This window comes from Argentina silus, assembly GCF_951799395.1.
Source record: "Argentina silus genome assembly, chromosome: 15".
NCBI lineage: Eukaryota > Metazoa > Chordata > Actinopteri > Argentiniformes > Argentinidae > Argentina > Argentina silus.
In genome coordinates, this window is record NC_139669.1 from 7493969 (window position 1) to 7517474 (window position 23506).

Below are 23506 nucleotides of genomic sequence, written 5' to 3' on the forward strand. Positions count from 1 at the left end.
AGCTCACATCACAAATAACAACAACTAAATAAAGTGACAGTAGAATAATAGAATAAAAATAAAATAAAATAGACATCTGAAACATTATATACAGTAAGAACAGTCCAGTATGATTTAACATCCCCCAGCCTGACTCTGATCACCCCGATCGAGCCAGCCAGAGGAGGAGTTATATAGTCTTATTGCGGCAGGCAGAAAAGATCTCCTATAGCGCTCCTTAGTGCAACATGGATGCAATAATCTGTTGCTAAAGGAGCTTCTCTGCTCTGCCATAGTGACATGTAGGGGATTGGAGGGATTGTCCATGATGGCCTGGTCCTCATCCTCCTATTGATAGGAGAGATGAGGCTGTGTTGGAAAGCAGAAAAGCCTGTATGATCCTGCTCCCTGTGCAGAAAACAGTGACAGAAAACATTTTGTAGCTTTTCTTTTGAATCTCTGAAGAATAGGACAGGAACACTTTGGCAGCGATAGTTTAATGAACCAGTTGCATCTGGGCATGGCACAGTACCCAGGGGCACATCAATAATGAAACACAGCGTTGTCACACAGTTGGAGAGTGGACATCTTGAGAGGTCAGATAAGGACAAGTTATTATGCCTCTCCTGCTGGACTGACCAGTCTCTTACAAGTGTATTTGATCGAGCGCCCAAGGCCATGTTTACTATGGTAATGTTCCGATGAGGAGTTTGGAGCGGTAACTTTCTGAGGGAATACCACATGAAAGGCTGAGGAAAAGTTGAAATGAAGAGATGGGACTTGAAGGTGGGTTTATAAAGAAAGTGTTTAAATTTGTTTTCATGTGCAGTATCAGTATTTTGATTTCCTTCTGAAAATGAACACGGTTTGAAAATGAAGAAGTTTAAAAAAAAATTAATAATAAGCTTCCTAATGAATGAGCTAGGCGTACAGCATGAATGGACAATGGTCTGAATAGAGATATGAAGGGGCCAAAGGGGCCAATGGTCTGAATAGAAATATGAAATGACGTTGTGGGAATGATTAGATGTAAAACAGCCAGATGAAAGGCCAAATGCTGAGTACTCACATATGAGTCAAGTGTTTGAGAGGTTCAAACATTCGTCTCTGTATGTTCCCAATCTCAATTCCTTCTATACTCCTGCAGAACACAAAACAACTTGTTATTGTCATATAAATATATACAGTATCTCTCTCTCACTCACCCAGTCAGTCAGTCAGGCACGCACGCATGCACGCACACACGCACACACGCACGCACGCACACACACGCACGCACGCACGCACACAAAGGCCTACTCTTATCAGGAAATAGTGTGTTACACAAAGTGCTTTTCTGGAGCAGCTTTGATGTGTGAGCTGAATTGCTGTTGGTGTTTTGTCTGTGAATGAGAGCATTCCTGCTGTGTGGGCCAATATAGAGCATTCAAACAGGAAAACACAGTTACCAGCTAATGTCTAAACCACAGGTTATGTGTCACAATGGCTCTCCTGACAGGACACTGAATGGAACGACAGCGCGCCTTCCGTTGGGCAGGAATGCACACTCGCCTGATGAATCAGAATAAATGAGACTGACAATTTTGAAATTTGTTTTCGAGAGACTTCTGAAGGTCTGAAGGCTGAAGTCGCATGCCATATGACTCGAGTGATCTAAGCAGGAATCACGCTTTGAAACATAGCACATGAAAACTTCTTGCTGCTTGTCCATCTCATTCATTCTCTCCTCTCTCTGTCCTTTGCATTTGTCAGTAAACCCATTGATTTGACAGTAAACCCATTGATTTGTCAGTAAACCCATTCATTTGTCAGTAAACCCATTGATTTGTCAGTAAACCCATTCATTTGTCAGTAAACCCATTGATTTGTCAGTAAACCCATTGATTTGACAGTAAACCCATTGATTTGTCAGTAAACCCATTGATTTGTCAGTAAACCCATTGATTTGTCAGTAAACCCATTGATTTGACAGTAAACCCATTGATTTGACAGTAAACCCATTGATTTGTCAGTAAACACATGGATTTGACAGTAAACACATGGATTTGACAGTAAACACATGGATTTGACAGTAAACACATGGATTTGACAGTAAACCCATTGATTTGTCAGTAAACACATGGATTTGACAGTAAACACATGGATTTGACAGTAAACACATGGATTTGACGGGACACACACTGATTTGCGAGCTATGAGTACCGTCTATCTATGCAGAGAGTGAGCAATGAGACATACAGCCATATGCATTTACATAAATAAGCATATTATTGGAATATATGCACATAAAGCATATTATTATGTAAAACACAAGCTACTTACAGTGATTTGAGTTTGTGCAGGTCATCAAAGTGATCTACTTGGAGGTCCACAATGGGGTTGTAGGATATGTTACTGGGGAAGAAGAGGACCGTTAGGGATTGACACAACCCTACTGGGCTGGCTAGGACAGTGTGTGTGTGTGTGTGTGTGTGTGTATGTCGTACTATATCAGACTCACAGTTGAAGTAAATCTTCCAGATGAACAAACAGATTGGGTGGGATTGCTACCAGTCTGTTGCTGGACAGATCTCTGTAGAGACACAGAAAATAAACAGAAACACACACCTATGGTGCCTATGGTCTAATCATCGTGGATGCCTCCATACATTCTAAATCATAATCTCTACACAAATTCACAGTACGTCTGTTGATCATCCTTATCTGCAGAGATGGATCTCTGTAGTAAGAACAGGAGCAGGGCCAGCTACTGTACATCCCTACAGCCAGCAAGCTGTTGAACAGTGGGTCATCGGGTCAAAGGTCATAGGGTCATGGGTCAGAATGGAGGCCTGACGCGTGGCTTACAGTATGCCAGGGAGTAGCGTCTGTCTGCTTTCCAGAGTTGTTGTATTGTAGTGATTGTGTGTATTGATTTTGTGTATTTGTATGCTGACTTCACAACATGAATTTCCAGGCAAATGGACCATAAAGCTATTATGTCGTATCGTGTTAGACTTGAGAGGAATCCTATTCTGAGGAATTGAAGATTGAAGTTTGTGGAACTGCACGGAAACTGGAATAAATAACATTGTGCCAGTGTCCTGACAACACTTGTTAGAGTTAATATAATCTTCATAGGTATGATACAGAGCTCAGACAAAAATCATAATGTGTATGTTTTTGGCACCGGAAACAGAGCTCTTAGTTCCCGTTCTGCCAGATTCTGCATAATCTATTCACAGCCAAATATTTGCATTTTGTGTGTGTGTGTGTGTGTGTGTGTGTGTGTGTGTGTGTGTGTGTGTGTGTGTGTCTGCATTATCATGTCAGTGTTACAGCACTGCAAGCCTGTTTGGGTGTGACGTTCCACTTCACCAGTCACTAAGGATGCATACCCACAGACTTCAGGCGGGTCCACTAACGACAGACAGAGAGATCAAAGATTCAGAAAGTGAAGACACTCCCTGGTGTTCCTGTGTGACGCTCTGTCTTTGATCTGAGTAAGTGAGATGCAAATTATTGAATTGATTTCAATGTGATGTAAGTGAACTTACAATTCTCCAAGTTTCTGCAGGAGCGAGAGGGCCTGCTCGTGGATGTGACTGATCCTATTCCGCTGGAGGACACTAGAGAACAAGAGAGCAAAAACATTCAAGTAAGAATTGCTAACTTTTGTCAGTTTCCTCCTCAATTTCCCTTTATGAAGTTATATCAGACGTTTTAATGATTCAACTGAGCGAGATTGTTGATTTTATCCGTGTTGTCACGGTTTATCTTGAGAAAAACAAACGTTATATATGGGTGAATAGGGTGTGTTGGATGAGAATAGGGTGTGTTGGATGAGAATAGGATGGGTTGGATGAGAATAGGATGGGTTGGATGAGAATAGGGTGTGTTGGATGAGAATAGGATGGGTTGGATGAGAATAGGATGGGTTGGATGAGAATAGGATGGGTTGGATGAGGAAACTGAATAAATCCAGACTTACAGCACTGTCAACATGTTGCAGGAGCAGAATGTTACATTTCCAACACTGTCGATTTGGTTACTCTCCATATCCCTGCAAAACACACACACACACACACACATGCACGCACGCACGCACGCACGCACATGGATGCATACACACACATGCGCACACCCACACGCACACACACACACGCACACGCACACACAAACACAAAAGAATGATTTCTTCTGGTGACAAAGATACTTTGATCTCCTGATATCAAAACTTACAGCCAGTTCAACCTCGGCATCTCCAGACAGATGTCGTCCAGCTTGGAAAGAGAGTTGTTTAACAGAACCCTGAAAACAAACAACAACAACAACAACAACAACAAGAAACGCCTTTATTATTTTGCCCATCAAAGAAAAAAACACTCACTGCTAATACATGCAAATCAACTTCTATTTCTTTAATACCAGCAGGACTCTTCAACTAAGTGGATGTGAAAAAACATCACAGGGAGAAGATGGAAAAGCCAACCAAAACAACTCAAGTACGTCTCGGTTTCTCAACTCATTTCTGTACAAATGTATCACTTTGATTTCTTAGGTTTTTTGGCATCGCCATCCTGCTCTTGTGTGCTCAATGAAAAGAATAATAACAAAATAAAGTCAAACAGGTCAGAGTTGTGACTCACAGCAGGACCAGAGAACGGAGGCCGGAGAACGTCCGTGAAGAGATCTGGTGGATGTTGTTGTTCTCCAGGATCCTGTTACCGAAGAGAAGAGGGGATTTCATTTTCAGTCTCTCATGACGTGAAATATGTTGTCCCAATGTCAGTTCAAAGGAAATTGATTTGAGTCATGGATCGACAATAGATTTATGTTCTATACATAGAGTAATGTTCTGTAATGGTAAAACGTACAGCCACTCCAGTTTGTGCAAGTCCTGAAACACTCCCGGCATGAGAATGGAGATCTTGTTAAAGCTCAGATATCTGAGGGAGAAAATAGCATTTTCAATATGCACCACTTCACTGGAGCACTTCACAGAGAAATGTCTACCCCCCCCCCCCAGCTTCAAACATGGCATACTTTAATGAACTAGAAAAACTTCAATCAACAGGATTGTTCCCCTAAGTCAACCCCATTCACGGCCGTCATTAAGTTATAGCTGCTATGATATTGCCAATAAACAAATGACAACCAAAACAAACAAACACCGTTTTAGTTCTGCTGGACAAGGTCATGTGTACTGGCGGACGAACGTCATGAACTTACAGTCTGGTTAGGTTATAGAGGCCTCTGAACGCGTTGGGGCTCACTGCTCGAATCCTGTTGTGCTGTAGATATCTATTGAAAACATAATAATGTTTATGTCAAACAAGTCCAGTTAATAGAGATTTAGGCCAGTGTTACAACGTGTCTTAATTGGTTGAAACAATGGATGCAATGCCGAACAAGAATGGCACCTCATACGGCTGCCACGGTATGTTGGTGCGCACTTCTTTGTTTGTTTATAGTCTTTAATTCCGTTAATTGTGATTCCACTAAGTTTACTTTCACGAGGGACGAGATGCTTAACATCAGGGACTCAACACCATCTGATTTATGTCCCAACTTTCTCGCCTCATCCGTGGATTTACTGGACATTCTGGTCAAAGGTGCTCTGGCCCTTGGCCAAGCAGTACGACGAAGGCGCCGGGACTTTAGTGCGCTTTAGGGAGAGAGGATTACGCTCGCCTCTACCGGGAATACTCCTCTCAAATGTCCGCGCACTGTGCAACAAAATGGATGAATTGCGTCTTCTTATCAGGACAAATAGAGACTTTTCCCTCTCTTCTGTTTTGTGTTTCACGGAATCGTGGCTGATGGAATCGACACCGGACTCCGCTGTACATGTGCCCGGCTTTCAGCTGTTACGGGCAGATCGCGACCCGATTTCTACTCGCAAGGCGAAAGGAGGTGGGATCTGTTTCTATATAAATCAACGCTGGTGCAACGACGTAAAAGTGATTTTGCAAACTTGTTCTCCTGACCTGGAATAATTTTTCATCACCTGCAGACCGTTTTACTCTCCACGTGAATTCACTTCTTTTATATTGGCTGGACATCCCCCCGCAAGCTGACGTGAAAGTGACTCAACGTCAACTCGCCGACCAAATATTAGGAGTGGAGAGAAGGAGAGCGAACACGTATTCCCCAGTTATTGACCTTGGGGACTTTAACAGGGGCAATTTAACTTGACACTAGATGACACTACCCTCATTGGATTAATCTCCAGCCTACAGGGAGGAAGTTGACAGCCTGGCTTCCTGGTGCAGCCAGAACTACTTGGAGCTGAACGCCCTAAAAACTGTAGAGATGGTAGTAGACTAAAGGAGAAGCCCAGCCCCAACCGCCCCCCTCATCATGTGTGACTCCCCAGTTAACATTGTGGAGTCATTCAGATTCCTGGGGACAATCATTTCAAAAGACCTCAGGTGGGCGGAGAACGTCACCTCCACCATCAAGAAGGCCCAGCAGAGGATGTTCTTCCTACGGCAGCTAAAGAAATTCAACATGCCGCAGAAAGTGATGGTTGAGTTCTACACGGCCATCATTGAGTCCATCCTCAGCTCATCAATCACCGTCTGGTTTGCTGCCTCCACTGCCAAGGACAAAGGCAGAATGCAGCGGATCATTCGGTCAGCCGAGAAGGTCATCGGCTGCAACCTGCCATCTCTCCTGGACCTGTTCCACTCCAGGACCAGTAAGAGAGCAGGAAAGATCATCGCTGATCCTTCCCATCCTGGTCATCACCTCTTCCAGAGACTTCCATCCGGCAAAAGGTTCCGGTCAATCAAGACTAAAACATCGCGCCACCTGAACAGTTTCTTCCCCATGGCAGTGGGGCTCACAACCAAGCCCCCTGCCTCTCTCTGACCCCCCCCCCCCCCTAACCTGTCACACAAACAACGCACTGACAGTGTAATTTCTAATTATTTAAAATTATTCTAATTCATAGTGTACCCACAACCATTTCACAGCCTTTTTTGTACATTTCTTGTCAATATTTGCTATTTATTTTTTTATGTCCACGCACCAACCTCACCAAGTCAATTTCCTGTTATGTGCAAATATACTTGGCCAAATAAAATTATTCTGATTCTGATATGTTACAGTGACATACAGTACCAGTCAAAAGTTTGTACACACCTTCTCATTCAATGGTTTTTCTTTATTTTTTATTATTTTCTACATTGTAATTGGAATTATGTAGTAAACAAACCAGAATATGTTTTATATTTTAGATTCTTCAAAGTAGCCACCTTTTGCTTTGATGACAGCTTTGCACACTCTTGGCAAGGTGTGTCCAAACTTTTGACTGGTACTGTACATATGAAAGCTACGGTAGCCTTAGTGGGACATTCTTAATATGAACGTTTAGACGTTCGTTCTGCCACTGAGTGTGACACCCCTAGACGTGATCTTTGTGCATTTCATTAAGCAGCTTTAATTCAGCCATTAGGATAGCTAAATAGAGGAGACAAGCAGTGTTAAAACTGTCGTTTCATAGCGTTTTGGCAAGCCGTCAAGCCAGCTGAAGACTCACAGATAGCTGTGTGTGTGTGTGTTTCTGTTTCTGTCTGTGTGTGTGTGTGTGTGTCTGTCTGTGTGTGTGTGTGTTTCTGTTTCTGTCTGTGTGTGTGTGTGTGTGTGTGTCTGTCTGTCTGTCTGTCTGTCTGTGCGTGCATGCGTGTCATGTCACAGATAGCTGTGAAAGGTGTTTGGAATACAAAATCAATTTAGATTAGTGCACCAGGGTTTGATCCTCGACTTGTCCCTCTGATGTTGTATGCAGACATGTCACTCACAGCTCAAAGTTCTATTACAGTAATATCCAAACTAGCTCTTTTTCTTTAATTCCATTATGGGATGTGCTTTGATGTCACAATCAAAGAACATTCTATTTTTTTTGCATTAAATATTTGATTCCCGAACTGTAGCCTACTTTATGGTTGTTCTATCTACTGCCATGTCCAACTTCCTTGGCAGTGAACAAGTCCCGTGTCTACAGCAGTTTCTGCACACCATTCCTCTAAAACCAGAGCCCTGTTCAGACAGTGTCCTCCTCAGTACATGGATGATAAGGCTGTTCTAAACCTAGCCTGGGGAATCTGCAGCTTTCTCCTCTCTCCGTTCTGTCCTTCTCCGTCATGCTCCTCTCCTCTCTCCATTCATCCTCCTCTTCTCCTGACATCCTGCTGTTCAGGCCCAGTAGTCAGTGATGGAACAGTGAGCAGCTGGCCTGTAGGAAGTGTGGTGGTGAAGTTCTTTCAGGACGTGTTCTACAGAGCAGAGCTGCCATTATTGGCCTGGCTCTCCCATCCACGGTGTGCTCCACTGATACAGAATAGCTCTGGCATCAAAAGGGACTTTTTTATTCAGTGCTGTCGCCCACTCAGAGACATGTTGGTTAATCTGTGTGTGTGTGTGTGTGTGTGTGTGTGTGATTTCATAATCTTTTAAATACAGGAAGCAGGTTGGAATGAATGTTGTTACAACCTTTTGATCAATCAATTTCACATCCACCACGGGGGAGGCTGGTGGAGGTAGAAATCGGAGGACGGAGGATCGTAATGCATGGGACGGAATTGGGAATGGTATCAAACAGATGTCATTCCTCGTTCCGTTCCATGCATCACAAGGAGATTGTCCTCCGATTTCTACCTCCACCAGCCTCCCCTGATTGACAACTCACAGCTTCTGGAGACTCTGGTACTTATAGAAGTTGTCCGCGTTCAGCTTCCGTAGCCTGTTCCTCTGCAGCGACCTGCGGGAAAGGAGAGTTCATAGGTCATGACCTCAATCTGGGGGTGGGGATGGGGGTTGGTCAAATGCAACAAATGAATGAAAATGCCAAACAATAACTGTGTCATTTCAGAAAAGCCCACACCTTTTATTTATATGAATAATAAGAATAAGAATAGTAATGCTACTACAACTACTAATGATCTCGCAATAATAATCCATTGCTTGGATTTTGTAAAGCTCCTTATAATATTTACCATGCAGAGGATCCATTGTCTGCTTGGGGTTGGAGCTAATTTAATTTCAGTGTGGCCACATGTCGGCCAGAATACAAACTGCCTAAAAGTCCCAACTACATTTAAATATCGGCTGGTGCCGACAGACAACTGAATCATTCCCCATTTTAAATAGAACCCTTATCGCACTTCATTGTGTTTCAATTAGCCGGGTGACCCCATTTGCCTGAGGCTAGACAGATAAGTGCAAGCTAGCTTAGCGGAGGTCTCTGCATACAGATGAAAGGGAAACAATGGAGACCTTAAAGGAGACCTTTTAATGAATGCCGCTGCTATTGGCGGAGCATAGCAACCATATGCAGTCGTCACAATTGAATTTGTGAGACGGCAAATTAGAACTTCACCAACAGAATGTTCCCTAGCACCGATGAACAATCAACTAGAACTGAATGTCCTGAAAGGTAAGGTATTAACATGAGGTATTACCTAACCGATACTGGGACAATATAATGTGTGAGGTGAGGGAGACATATTAGACAAGAGCAGAGTGGACTGTTTTCTGTATGGTAATGTTTGGGGGTATTATACTATATTCCGAATGTATGGTTTTACTGATGATACACACCCTCCTCTTATGGATGACCCCTGTCATAATGACACGTAACATTCCGCAGGACGCCCGCATTCCGCAGGACACCCACATTCTGCAGGACACCCACATTCCGCAGGACGCCCACATTCCGCGTGCCGTTTTGACACCTGTCATTCCGGGTGTCATATTGAGACCTTCGCATTCTGCTCTTTAACTGTGTGCCAGGAATACTCTGAATCTGTTTCACGTAGTTGACTTCTGGCAGTTCAGTGAGACCTCCTGCTCTCACTGTTCAGAGAAGACAAAGATGTGTATAGAGTACCATAACAGCCCAGGGACCCAAACACACTCCACTCCCAAAACCTCCCCAGAGAGGCAGTCATTAACTAAACCGTGAAAACTTGCTTTAATTGGTCCCTTTCATACTGAGAAGAACCTATTCTAGTACACACACAGACACAGACACACAGAGACACAGATACATACACGCACACACAAACACACACACAGACATGCACACACACACACACACAGGCACACACACACAGGTACATACACACACACACACACAGGCGCAAACACACAGGTACACACACACACACACACACACACACATCTACACCCACACTCACACACTGTGTCTGGTGTTCAATCTCCCCAAGTTCTCCCATGTCACCCCTCTCCATCACACCCTTCACTGGCTCTCAGTAGCAGCTCGCATCACATTCAAGACCCTGGCGCTCGCCTACCGGGAGGCAAAGGGAACAGCCCCTCCCTACTTACAAGCAATCGTCAGCCCCCAAACCCCTGCACGATCACTCCGTTCTTCCACCTCGGCTGGCCGCCTGGCACTGCCGCCTCTACGTGGATGCAGCAGTCACACTAATCAGTCACGGCTTTTCACTGTCCTGCCACCCCGCTGGTGGAACGAGCTTCCCACTGCCGTCAGGACTGCAGAGTCACTACCCATCTTCCGCCGTAGATTGAAGAGCCATCTCTTCAGGCTACATCTTAACTGTCCCTCTTCATCCCCACTACCCCCCTGCACAGTTTCTCTACTGTAAATAAATAAAAAAGAAGTAATTCTTCCCCTGGTCTTGGCATAGATTTCTTTTTCTCACGACTGATGGATAGATGATTCAATTGCTTAGACAAATGTATTTGTCGTAAGTCGCTTTGGATAAAGGTGTCTGCTAAATGTCAATGTAAATGTAAATGTCTGTCAGACAGTTCAGTGGTTCTCTAGACAGTGTTTACGTTCACACTGAGAGGCTCCGTCTCACACTGAGGCTCTGGGTCATTGTCTGCTACAATATGACAGGTACCCGGGGACGGGGGGACGGGGACAGAGTGGGGGTACCTGGGGGGGGGGGAGGGGTTAGAGGATGAGGGAGGTGGAGGGGGGGGAGTGGTGGGCCGTTAGAGGATGAGGGAGGTGAAGGGGGGGGGAGGAGGAGGGAGGGGGGGGGGACTCTCTCTCTCTCTCTTCACTCACATCATGGTGACGTTGACGGAGACTGAGGGGACTTCTAGAAGCATGGCCCCGTCACAGTCCAGCTCCAGACCCCGACACTGGCACAGCTCAGGAACCGCACCTAGCACTGGAGAGAGGGGGGGGGGGGTAAAGAGAATGAGAATAAGGATAAAGAAAATAGGGAAAGAGAGAGAGAGAGAGGGAGAGAGAGAGCAAGAGAAAAAGAAAGAGAGAGAGAGAGAGAAAGAGAAATAACGAGAGAGAGAGAGAGAGAGAGAGAGAGCAAGCGAAAGAAGAGTGTGAAAGAGGAGAGTGCCTGAGAAACCAAACTTAATTAGTGCCTTCTGCCTACATAATCAAAGGGGCTGCGCCACGTAGGACATGTGAGAGAGGCACGTCCTGGGAGCAGCAGTCACGCTGAGAGCCCCTGAAACACTGGGAAGGCCTGTGAAGAGGAGATGAATACTCAGGAATAATTCACCAGAGAGGAGATGCCCATGTTTGGACAGGGAATTAGTTCAGGGATATGCGTAAATAATTGATATGATGAAGCCACAGTCACATGTGTACTGTAATTACACTTTACTTATATAATATATTAAGTATTTAAGTAGCCTGGGCATTCATTTGCTTCGACTGTAGAGCACAACATGGTGCATATTACTATTGGAGACCGCAGTTACTCTGTTACCCCCGCTGCTGTTACCCCCGCTGCTGTTACCCCCGCTGCTGTTGCCAAACTGCTGCTCAAACCCGCGATATGATAGAGCTGAATATATGCTGTACCATACTGAGAATAAATATCCGCCAACAACATATCAACATTATTAGCCTGCAATAAATCAGTCAAAATTAGATTAATTTTGATAGACCTGGTGTTTTATTACTGTTTTGCTGTAAGCGATCTGTCAGACTGTTGAATTATGTTACTTATTATTGACATTATTATTATTATTATTATTTACTTCAATGTCATTTGTGGCGCAGCTATTACTGGAAACAGGCGTTTGTTGGAAACTCTGCACCTATTTTATGGAATATAATAAATTATATACTGATTTATAATGAGGCAGACAGGCGGAAAGCAGGATATAATTACAGTGAGATATAGATCAGGGGTATTCAGATCCAACCTTTAAATCCTAATGAATTCACTAGTCCTCCTAGTTAATGAATAATTTCCCCTGACTAGCTGTTCCGCTCCCGGAATAGATTTATTAGCATTGGATTGGAGGATCGCTTAGGTAATCATTAACCAATGATTCCACCAATCCTATGTGGTTACAATAAATCTGTGTAGGGGAGTGGACACGTGGACACGTGGACACGTTCTGGCCAGGTCTGAATCAGTCTCTGGAGAACTGGGATGCAGGGCCAGTGTGCTGGCCAGGTCTGAATCAGTCTCAGATGAAGGATGAAGATAATGTAGTTAATTTCAAGTCAATCGGACCTGTGGTTCATGAGAAGAAGACTTTTAAAGGTTTTTTCACAAAATCCAAGATGACGGAGAATCCAATAGGGCGGAAGTTATGTGTCCTTGAGGCAAATGTGTTCCTTGTGAGGAGAGGGATCAGTATACCAACTTTTAACTCTCAGTCCGACGGGCAGTGGGGAGGGCCGTAGACTTCAAATGCATGTCTCAAGATTGAAGAAGATATCTGAGATTTGCATTTTGCCTCGAGTGAAAAACATTCTTATCTGCTCGACAAAAAAATGAATTTGTGATTATAATATTGATTTATAGTTCTATAATAGTATCTTTTTTATAGTATCTTTCTTTTTTTTCTTTTTTTCTTTTTATAGTCCCTAAATACACTTAACTTAAAAATGGCATATGCTCTAGATCTAGTGCAAGAACACATTTTGGAACACAGCCAATATATAAACAAGCATAAACATAAACATAAACATGAACAAATAGTGTTATGACAACACTAAGGATAAAAGGACAACAATAACAAAGTTGCTGATGCAAAAACATGTTCAACCAAGGACAACTAGGAGAGCATTGCTTATAAGGAGCCCTATCTTACAGTGCATTTGGAAAGTATTCAGACCCCTTAACTTGTTCCACATTTTGTTATGTTACAGCCTTATTCTAAAATGGATTCAATTAATTCTTTTTCCTCATCAATCTACACACAATACCCCATAATGACAGAGCGAAAACAGGTTTTTAGAAATGTTTACTAATTTATTAAAAATAATAAACTGAAATATCACATTTAGTAGGAGAGCATTGCAGAATAAGGAGCCCTATTTATATACACACCGTCTGGGAAGAAAACCAACATGTTTATCAGAGCTAGAAGTGTTTATTGTTTATTGTTATCTCATGCCATCTCGACTACAAGACAACACTGAACAACTTTAAATAAGTAAAGACTGAAGCTTAGAGAAGAGTTCCTACAGCAGGAGGGAGATTCCCTCCACCCCTCGGCTGTCTATACTTCCTGGTGTCTCTGGAGAGAGAGGAAGCCCAAAAGGGTTGTTATTAGAACAAGCTAAACTTCCGTGTTTCCGATCCCAGGGGAGGTTGGTGGAGGTATGTATGTGTTCTGCAGGAGAGGCTGGTGGAGGTAGAAATTGGAGGACGGGCTCACGGTAATGCAAGGAATGGTATCAGATACGTGTTCTGCCTTCACTACAACGCACGTAAACAAACAAAGACATCTGGATGTTGGAGTTGGAGTTGCTGTTCTCTTAGTCCCAAGATGGAGAATGAGATTAATCTGAATGGGATGGAAGCAGTCTGTTTCTAATATTATTATTATTATTATTATTATTAGGACCCACACATGAATACTAAGTATGTTTTCTGTCACTGAATTAGAAAAACATAACCTTCTAGACCTGCTGCTTACCCCGTTCTGCATAAATATTCCCTTTAATATGCAATGTGAGTAGCTCATAACAGGGGGTTTATGGAAATTAGAAATTAGAGTGCCCATCTCCACCACTGCACCATAAGTGACACACAAGATGAGCTCAGCTCTCAGCTTGGTGTTCATCTATATGCAACTTACATCCACCAGCCTCCACTGGTTTCTTCTATAGGAACAGGTCTTGCTTTCCACTTGACAGTAGAAAAAATGTGCATCGACCAATCAATGTTCCAATTCGACCAATCAATTCCAATTCGACCAATGCATCGACCAATCAACCTATCAATACTATGGGGACATCATGTATATGCATGCATTGAAACAGTTAGATTGAGCATTTTACTGGTGAGAAGTTTCGTAGTCATCACTGTATTTTACAGCAGCCAGTGGGGTGGCCGTCCCTGACCACTAGAAGGACCAACACTGGCTCTTGTATGTACTGTATATAAAGCAATTCTTCCATAAACTCCCATATTATCTTCCATCCCTTATACGCTGGTGATCTAATACTTACCAGACGCGGTCTCAAGATTGGTTAGTCTTGGAGATCCCAGGGGCCTCTCAGCTGGGTACAACTGCCTTTAATCTGTACAAATTGTATATATGTGTAAATTGATTCTCGATGTCCCGATAGCAATGTGTTCATACTTTTTGTAATCAGGGCACCGTTGTCTCAAAGAGACTCCTCTAATTAAATAAAACGTAAATCAAATTAAATAAATACAAATGTGACAGACCAGGGTTCGAACCTGGGTCTCCCAAATGGAAGACATGCGCAAGCCTGCTAACCTAAAGCCTATAAATACACTCCGCTATCACTCCCTTCATGAAGTATAACAACTGTCGAGCCTAGGCTTTAGCTCGGAGAGATAACGTATGTCTTGAGCTCGTAGGGCTGCTGAGGGGAGAATGCTTGTGAACCACCTCTGCTACATAAAAACAGTGATATTACAGTCTCTTCTGTTTGATGTAATTTCAGGTCAAGTCAACAGGGTTCAAAGGATGACATGCTGATTTTATATAACACCAAAACAACTTAAAAAAAAAAATCTGATCTAAAATAAATAAAATAGAAAGATGCAAAGCTAACTGATTGATGAGTTTTAACTGTGACAAGACATACGCATTCATGTAATCCTTACGAAGGCACTGGGGACCAGAACATTGGTTCATTAAATATACCGTCAGGAGAAAAATACTAGATTGAACACTAGATTTTCCCAGGGGAAAAATACTGTGCAACTCTTTATATCTATGATAATAAAAAGATTTTGGGAAATGGCTCATCTTTTACATATATTACAGTGACATTTACATATATTATACTGATGGGATGTACAGTTTGAGTCATGGAATGAATGTAGAGATAGCAAATGAATAATATATACGCAATATACTTGTTCCCTAATGATGTAGGGTGTCATCTAAATGTCATGAACATTCCAGTCTGTACATTGAACAGACTGGAAACAGATTCAGGCATAATTGGAGGAACACATATGGAATGTGTTAACAAAAAAGTGTTAAATAAACCAGAATATGTTTTATATTTTAGATTCTTCAAAGTAGCCACCTTTTGCTTTGATGACAGCTTTGCACACTCTTGGCAAGTTTGTGTCCAAACTTTTGACTGGTACTGTACATTAAACAGACTGGAAACAGATTCAGGCATAATTGTATTATTATAATGACCTTATACATTAGCTTTGATGATACATCATTTTTTTAAGAGAATGTTTCTGGTTCAACATGTCATGTTTCATGTTTCATGTCTTCATAACAACACAGTATATATGTTACAGAACTATTGTGCACCTTGTGGAATAACAACTTTCATCTTCTGCAGGACTTGGATCTTGAAAGGACCTTTGCCTGACTACAGTACAGTCCCCCATGTGAAGGTACAGTGTCTATCCTTGAATCCTAACCAGAACTGAATAATAATCTTTGATATCCTTCCAAAATGTATATGTGTGGGCTCTGAACACACATCAAACACAACACAACAACTTGTCCCTTTGATTCTGACAATGGTATAACAGTCTTTGCTTCAGTTAATGATGAGTGAGACCTGGCGGTTATTACCTGTGCAATGTTATTGCTTCCATTGTCTGTCTGCTTAACAGTGTTCTCTAATTTACAAACAACACAGCTTACACAAAGTCTGATTGGTCTAACCGTGTCTGAGGTGGATACTCAATGTTACTAGTGTTTAACATATGATCTCAGATTTTGAATGTAAATATCAGTTAACTGTAATAACCAGAGGTCTAAACTTACAGTACCAGTCAAAAGTTTGGACACACTTTCTCATTCAATGGTTTTTCTTTATTTTTATTATTTTCTACACTGTAGATTAATATTGAAGACATCAAAACTATGAAGGAACACATATGGAATTATGTAGTAAACATACTATTATTATGTAGTTCTGGTTTGTGTTAAACAAACCAGAATATGTTTTATATTTTAGATTCTTCAAAGTAGCCACCTTTTGCTTTGATGACAGCTTTGCACACTCGTAGCAAGGTGTGTCCAAACTTTTGACTGGTACTGTTAACTGATACGGTGTCATGCTATCATATAAACTGTCATACTTACAACAGGTGTTGGACTTGGTTCCGGTGTCGATATTGGGGATACCAAAGTACTTGTCGAAAAGATGGGGCCACCCATTGTTGTCTCCTAGGAAACAGAACAGGAACACATCATCACCCAACTCACAGGAAATAGAAAACTGTAATGACTTTAGCGTTGTAAGCCTACCACGATCTCACCCAAGTCAATTTTCTTCTCTATGAATCTATTTTTTTAATTGATTTGCACACACACAAGTAAAAATGAGAGAAGAAATTTAATTAAAATTATTAATATTAATATAATGAATATTTCATATTGTGATAAAAAAAATAAAGGCAATTGCGCAGGGGATATAATGGCTGTAGCACACAGGCAAAGGACTCAAATGCATGACTGGGAGACAAATCTTGAATCAAAAGAATAGTCTTTATTTTCCAAAAACAGGGTTCAGTACACAGGTAGGCAGTCAAAGGATAAGACAACAGGCAGAGTCAGTGAAATAGCGGCGATCAAATAGCTCTATTTAGATCAAAAATAGAAACAAATAGCACAAGGATAGATCGCTGGTACGTTTGGCACAAAGGACAAAGACGAACTGGCAGAGACAGGTGACACCAATCAGGGCAGGGCAGACATCACACAGGCGCGAAGCCCACAGGGGCAGCAAGTGAAGTGTCTGCAACGAGAGACAAGGTGGGAAAAACAAAATAAAACAGAAAACAATAAATGAATAACATGAAACAAAGACAAACATAAACTAAGGAACAGGGCGAGACGTTATAGGGGAGGTAAGAAACCCTGTAGGGGTTGTTGAGAAGCCTCCCCTATAAAGTAATAAATGTTTAATAATTAGGATATTTTCATCAGGAGTTACAAAAACAGAATGAAAATGAAATAAAAGGCACTGATCGAAGATGAATATTAGGATAGAACATTAGATATTTCTTGGCCCGTGGTTATTGTGCTCTCTTGGGGATACTTGTTCACTGTAATATAAAACCCTGAGTCCAACTTCCACAAAGCAAGATTGAGTAAGTATTGAATCATACCTTTCATTCATAATTCAGTGTTGGTGTCATACAGTATTCTTCTCTGCAGGACACAGAGACTAACTACTCATGCTGGCTGACACCCACAAATAAGCAGTAAGACACTGGCTAACCACACTGGCTAACACCCACAACCCAGCAGTAAGTCATTCCTGTGTTTCTGACCTTGCAGACTCAGACTACAACCTTGTGGAGACGAATAAGCCTGCAGTTTGGCACCTCGGAGATAAATCAGTGTGTGTTTGACAACATTACTACTACTACTACAACCTTTTCGGCAACCTCAATCTATTCAGCATGTTTTGAATTACCTCTTTTCTCCCACAAAGAAGTCATTATTGCTGACAAAAAGAAATGTGTCATGTTGAACAAGTCTGTATTACCAGCGCAAAGTAGATTGTTTATGCCATCAATCTTGCCTGTCACACACACAAGAAAAGTTCAGCATAGATTTTCTGCTTTGGTGATATTAAACAGTGCGAGCAAGGCTTTAAGATGTAGACAGTAGTTTGGTCGGTGCGTTATGATCACCAGCACCAAGGGGAGGCTGGTGGAGGTAGAAACCGGAGGACGGGCTCGTTGTAATGCATGGAACGGAATGAGGAATGAAGTATGGAGGAATGTATGAGGTATGAACGGAATGAGGAATGAGGTATGGAACCGTTGTAATGCATGGAACGGAATGAGGAATGAGGAATGAGGTATGGAACCGTTGTAATGCATGGAACGGAATGAGTAATGAGGAATGAGGTATCAAACGTATGTGCCTCGATTGATCAGCGTGGTATGTGATTTTAAAGTAGAGGTCTTTTTCTGAATCCCGATTTCACGCCTCGGGCTCACACCTAAATGGATCCGAGGGTGCTTTGATAAGAAAAGCAGAACCTCCCTGACACATTAATAACCCTGATAGAACTCCCCGCTGTTTCAATTAGCACTCTCAGAGAACTTTGGTAACGCTTGAAAAAACCTCCCTGTAGCCCGATGTTCACTCGACCCTTTAGCATTTATAGATTTAAAAGCATACCAGGGGTGTGTGAGTCCATGCTTTTACAGTGGACAAGTGGACACTTCAGGGAGAAGGAAGGACCACTAGTCCACAGGGCGCTGCGTCCTCTACCCACATCATGTTCACACCGCCATATCGGTCCCCCACAGGGGATTTGAACCCAGGTCTGCCGCACGGTATGTGTGAACTCACTAAGCTCAGGGAGCTAGGGATGCATGTGTTGAGATCTCAGGCAAGGCAAGTGATTGGAGCGTGGTACACACACATACGCATGCATGCATGCACGCACACACAGACACTCACACAGACAGACACACGCACGCACACACACACATACACACACACACACACACACACACACACACACAGACACGCACAAACCATTACAAATGTCCTGATGACCCACAGGTCACTAATAGATACTACGTGCATTGAAAAGCATTGTTGAATACAATCGGTGGCTTGTTAGAGTTGTTGGCAATTCATCGCCATGGCATTGTCATGGTGTTACTTTTAATTCGATGTAGTCCTTATGTCTGGGGCTGTCCTTATGTCTGAGTGAGTTTATTCACACTCGCGTTCAATTGCTGTCACTGCCAACACATTGCTGCTAGATCTCCACAGTGAGTGAATGGTGTGATGTTCACCACCCTCAAGGTTGTTGCTACACAGACAACACAGCATGCATCGATCGGTCAGACTCTTTTTTATCTTTGGTACAATACACCATTCAGTCATCAGGTTATAATGAGTTATGTTCACATAAAATCAATTCAAACTGCTGGGCCCTGTATTTCAAAACTTTTAATCTGGATTAGAATGATCCGGATTGTTATTTTCGCTATCTGGGATCAGACCGAGCTCGAGCTGTCTGATTTCCCCCCTATGCTACTCAAAATCAGCCAGATAGATCTGATGCTGGATCACAAAAAAGAATCCAGATCATTCTGATCTAGATTAAAAGTTTGGGAAGCATCTACAGTACACTCATAAAACCAGTTTCTACTTCAAACTGAAATGGTTTGAATCCCACTGTCCATGTGGGAAACGGTTCTATGGAACTCGAAAAGGGAACTTACTGTGAAACTTTAAAGGGTTAATAGCCCATTTTGGTTCTAAGTAAAACCTTTTTCTCCAATCATATTTATTTTGAAAGCGTGACAAACAATGCCCCAGAACATTTGCTGCTGCCTTTGATACTCCAGTCTTTGTCATCTTTAAAAGTTGTACTTGCGAGTCTATTTTAGTTCGTCATATGAGTATGACTCAGATCTGTGGATGCACAGATAGGAAATAAACATAATAACATTTCCTTTGGTCTGCAGTAACTGTGCCGTTGTGATTCTCAGAAAAGCTGTTTCATGACTAACATATAGAGCAGGGGGAGGCTGGGGGAGGTAGAAATCGGAGGACGGGCTCATTGTAATGCACGGAATGGAATGAGGAATGGTGCATTACAATGAGCCTGTCCTCCAATTTCTACCTCCACCAGCCTCCCCCTGCTCTATGTGTGTATTACAAGCAGCGCAGGCACACATCCCAAAATGGGTCACCTCAACACGAGGCCCGCAACACCAGACCGTTTCAGAGCACATGAATGAAACACGATGAACTTGAAAATAAACGTTTTTCAATCAACGTCCTTTGAAATGTAGTTCCCCGTACCCGACTGACATGTAATATTTACAAACTCACTAAGCTGACAGAATATCTCCAATCCTATGACAGAATGTCAACAGCTGTGTAGTTGACAATTACCAAATCATTTGTACAGAACACTCTGTGAATTCACCGTCGGCTACTGCTCCCAATAGCGAAGACATACCGCTGACTCATCACTGGCCTGGAACCCCTATGGTATACAACCTCTAATAGAGCAATTATTAGCAATCAAACCGCATGTGTCTTCAGATTAGGCATTTCCATTGGGGAGGTCATATTTGCACACTGCCGGAGAATATGCTTTCATGGTGGCCAGAGGGCAGGATTCAATCAAAGTTAATGTCTGTGGTGTTTTGATTTCTTTTCCCTCTCGTAACTTGCTCGTGGGCTTCAGATCTGGTGTCTTTTGAAAGATGAGATTATTTCTGGTCCTTTGATGTTGTCGGAGTGAGAAGGGGCATGTCTGGTGTGTGCGCCTCTGTACTATCTCTCTCTGTCTCTGTCCACAGGAGTTCTGGTTCCTCACACTGGGCTGAGGGGCAGCCTTCTATAGCCGGGGAGGCTGGTGGAGGTAGAACATCAGAGGAGGCTGGTGGAGGTGGAAACCGGAGGATAGGCTCATTGTAATGCATCAGTCTGGAATGCGGAATGATCGTGTTTGATACTGTACCATTCCTCATTCCACTCCGTGCATTACAATGAGCCAGTCCTTCGATTTCTACCTCCACCAGCCTCCCCTGCTCTATGCAGTAGATGGCTCTGGCTACAGGTAGTGTGATACAAACACAACATACGGATGATTTACGACTGAGGCATTTGTACGAGCTCAATGATTCTCCAACTCTCCATTCTCCTCGACCATGAATTAAATCAAACACAATGGGGCAGTTCCCCAGACACAGGTTACTAATGGACGAGAAAGCACTTACAATGGAGAAAATGGGTAAATGTGCCTGTCGAAAGTTTGATGGAGGCAGAAATCAGAGGATGGGCTTATTGCAATGCATTACAATGAGCCCGTCGTGCGATTTCTACCTCCACCAGTCTCCCCTGGTGTAAAATGAAGCTGACAGATGACCAACTCTGATCAGCAGCACGGTAAACCAGAACAAGCAGCTGAGTCAGGACGAGTGGCGGTGGTTATTACCCTATGGTAGCACCCACAAGGAGCGCTGGTATAATTGCACAGTTCATATCCGTTCTAAATACCTGCAAACAAGTCTGTACACACTGGCAATGTCAGTGTTTATTATGAAGAGAGCAGAGGAAGCAGCCAGGTGCAGTGAAAACACACAGCCATTATCTCAGTCCAGTACCCTGAGGCAGAGGGCTGAAGCTGGTGGTCATGGTTGGATGTGATTAGCGGCTTTCAGGTCACGCTGAGACAAACTATGGTGTTGGCCTGATGGAGTTCACCTCCAGTTCTGTCCAGCATGCGTGCACACACACACACACACACACACACACACACACACACACACACACACACACACACACACACACACACACACACACACACGCACGCACAGGCACAGACACACAGACACACACACGCATGCACAGGCACAGATACAGACACACAAACAGGCACGGGTACACACACACTCACAGGCACATGCACACACACACACACACACACACACACACACACACACACACACACCCACAATAGGAATCAGAAATCCCCTCTTCCAATCGATAGGACCACCACCACCATCTATCTGTGCTCCACCTCCACCCTCTGCTAAGCCCCATTGTGGTCCTCTGGTCCAGCAGACGGTTCTCCAGAACATAGATACATAGAAACACATAGAAAAACACTCCAGCCTAGCCTCCAGCCCCCAGCCCCCAGCCCCCAGCCCCCAGCGACCAACCACCAGTCATGAATCATAATGACATGGTGGCTGGACTATTTGATCAATTACCATGATTATGTGCACTCCATCTCCTTAAGAGGCTTCCGGAACCAAAAGCAGATCCATGAGAGGGTCAATTTGAAAGAGGAAAAACAGAGACAAACACAGAGACACACACAGAGAGAGAGAGAGAGAGAGAGAGAGAGAGAGAGAGAGAGAGAGAGAGAGAGAGAGAGAGAGAGAGAGTTGAAGGTGAAAGGGCTATTTACTCATGCAGGATGTTGTTGTGTGGAAAATAAAAATATGTGCCCCCCCCCTCCTCCTCCTCCTTTACCCCTCTTGTCTGCACTCTCAATTAGTTGTGACTCATCCGAGGGAGAGAGAACCCAATGATATCCATCCCCACCGGGCCGGGAGCACCGAGGGGCCTGGTGTGAGAAACCGGAATGTTACAGCAGCGGATGGATTTCCTAAAGAAGTTCTTTTTTATGTTGATCGCACGATTCTGGTTTTATTTTCCAATAGTGTTATATAGAGAGCATCCTGAGTCGTTGCCTGAGCTGCTGGTATGGGAATGTGAATGTGGCACTAGACCGTTCAGGTCATGTGGAGACTCACACACACGGGCAGCAACAACAACAACTCTCATCTCTCTATCTGGCCAGAGCAGACGGCAGACGACACGACTCCCCCCCCCCCACATACACACACACACACACTCCAACCCTGAATCACAACTCCTCCCCCCAAGTCGTTTACATACCCCAGGGTAAAAACCAATAGAGCAAAACACTTTTTCTTTCATCCCCAAAGCAATCATGCACCTTTATTAGCCTGGCACCCCCCCCCCCCCTACAGCAGTTTAGCAGTACACACACACACACACACACACACACACACACACACACACACACACACACACACACACACACACACTGCATTTTGCACTCTCTAAAGCCTACTATCGATAGGCCTAATTGTGTATATCAGTGTATGTTTCTGATGTTGTCTTTTATCTTGTCTGGTGTATTTTGTATGAACTGATGAACTGCGCAACAAATTGCCTCCTCTGAGGAGATTCACGCATTCTGAGTCGAAATCTGTTAAATGCACATGAAGTAAGCTAGCTAAGAGGTGAGCCCAGGTAGCTAAGCCTGCTAGCTAAGAGGAGAGCCCAGGTAGCTAAGCCTGCTAGCTAAGAGGAGAGCCCAGGTAGCTAAGCCTGCTAGCTAAGAGATGAGCCCAGGTAGCTAAGCCTGCTAGCTAAGAGGAGAGCCCAGGTAGCTAAGCCTGCTAGCTAAGAGGAGAGCCCAGGTAGCTAAGCCTGCTAGCTAAGAGGAGAGCCCAGGTAGCTAAGCCTGCTAGCTAAGAGGAGAGCCCAGGTAGCTAAGCCTGCTAGCTAAGAGGTGAGTACTTTTATTGCATGTCGTGTTCCCCTGCTTGCAAGACAGATTGCCCTC

At 43.4% G+C, this 23506-nt stretch overlaps 1 protein-coding gene across 1 annotated transcript in view; it reads right to left on the reverse strand.

Annotated features, from left to right (window-relative positions):
• rxfp1 (relaxin family peptide receptor 1) overlaps positions 1-23506 on the reverse strand; it is a gene marked incomplete at both ends in the record, with an annotated part of 67662 nt that overhangs the window by 4502 nt on the left and 39654 nt on the right. The window contains 12 exons of the mRNA XM_083685509.1: positions 1049-1120; positions 2302-2373; positions 2480-2551; positions 3516-3587; positions 3950-4021; positions 4201-4269; positions 4608-4679; positions 4836-4907; positions 5191-5262; positions 8654-8725; positions 11027-11132; positions 16492-16575. Coding sequence (XP_083541635.1) covers positions 1049-1120; positions 2302-2373; positions 2480-2551; positions 3516-3587; positions 3950-4021; positions 4201-4269; positions 4608-4679; positions 4836-4907; positions 5191-5262; positions 8654-8725; positions 11027-11132; positions 16492-16575 — 907 coding nt within the window. The remainder of the gene's footprint in view (positions 1-1048; positions 1121-2301; positions 2374-2479; positions 2552-3515; positions 3588-3949; positions 4022-4200; positions 4270-4607; positions 4680-4835; positions 4908-5190; positions 5263-8653; positions 8726-11026; positions 11133-16491; positions 16576-23506) is intronic.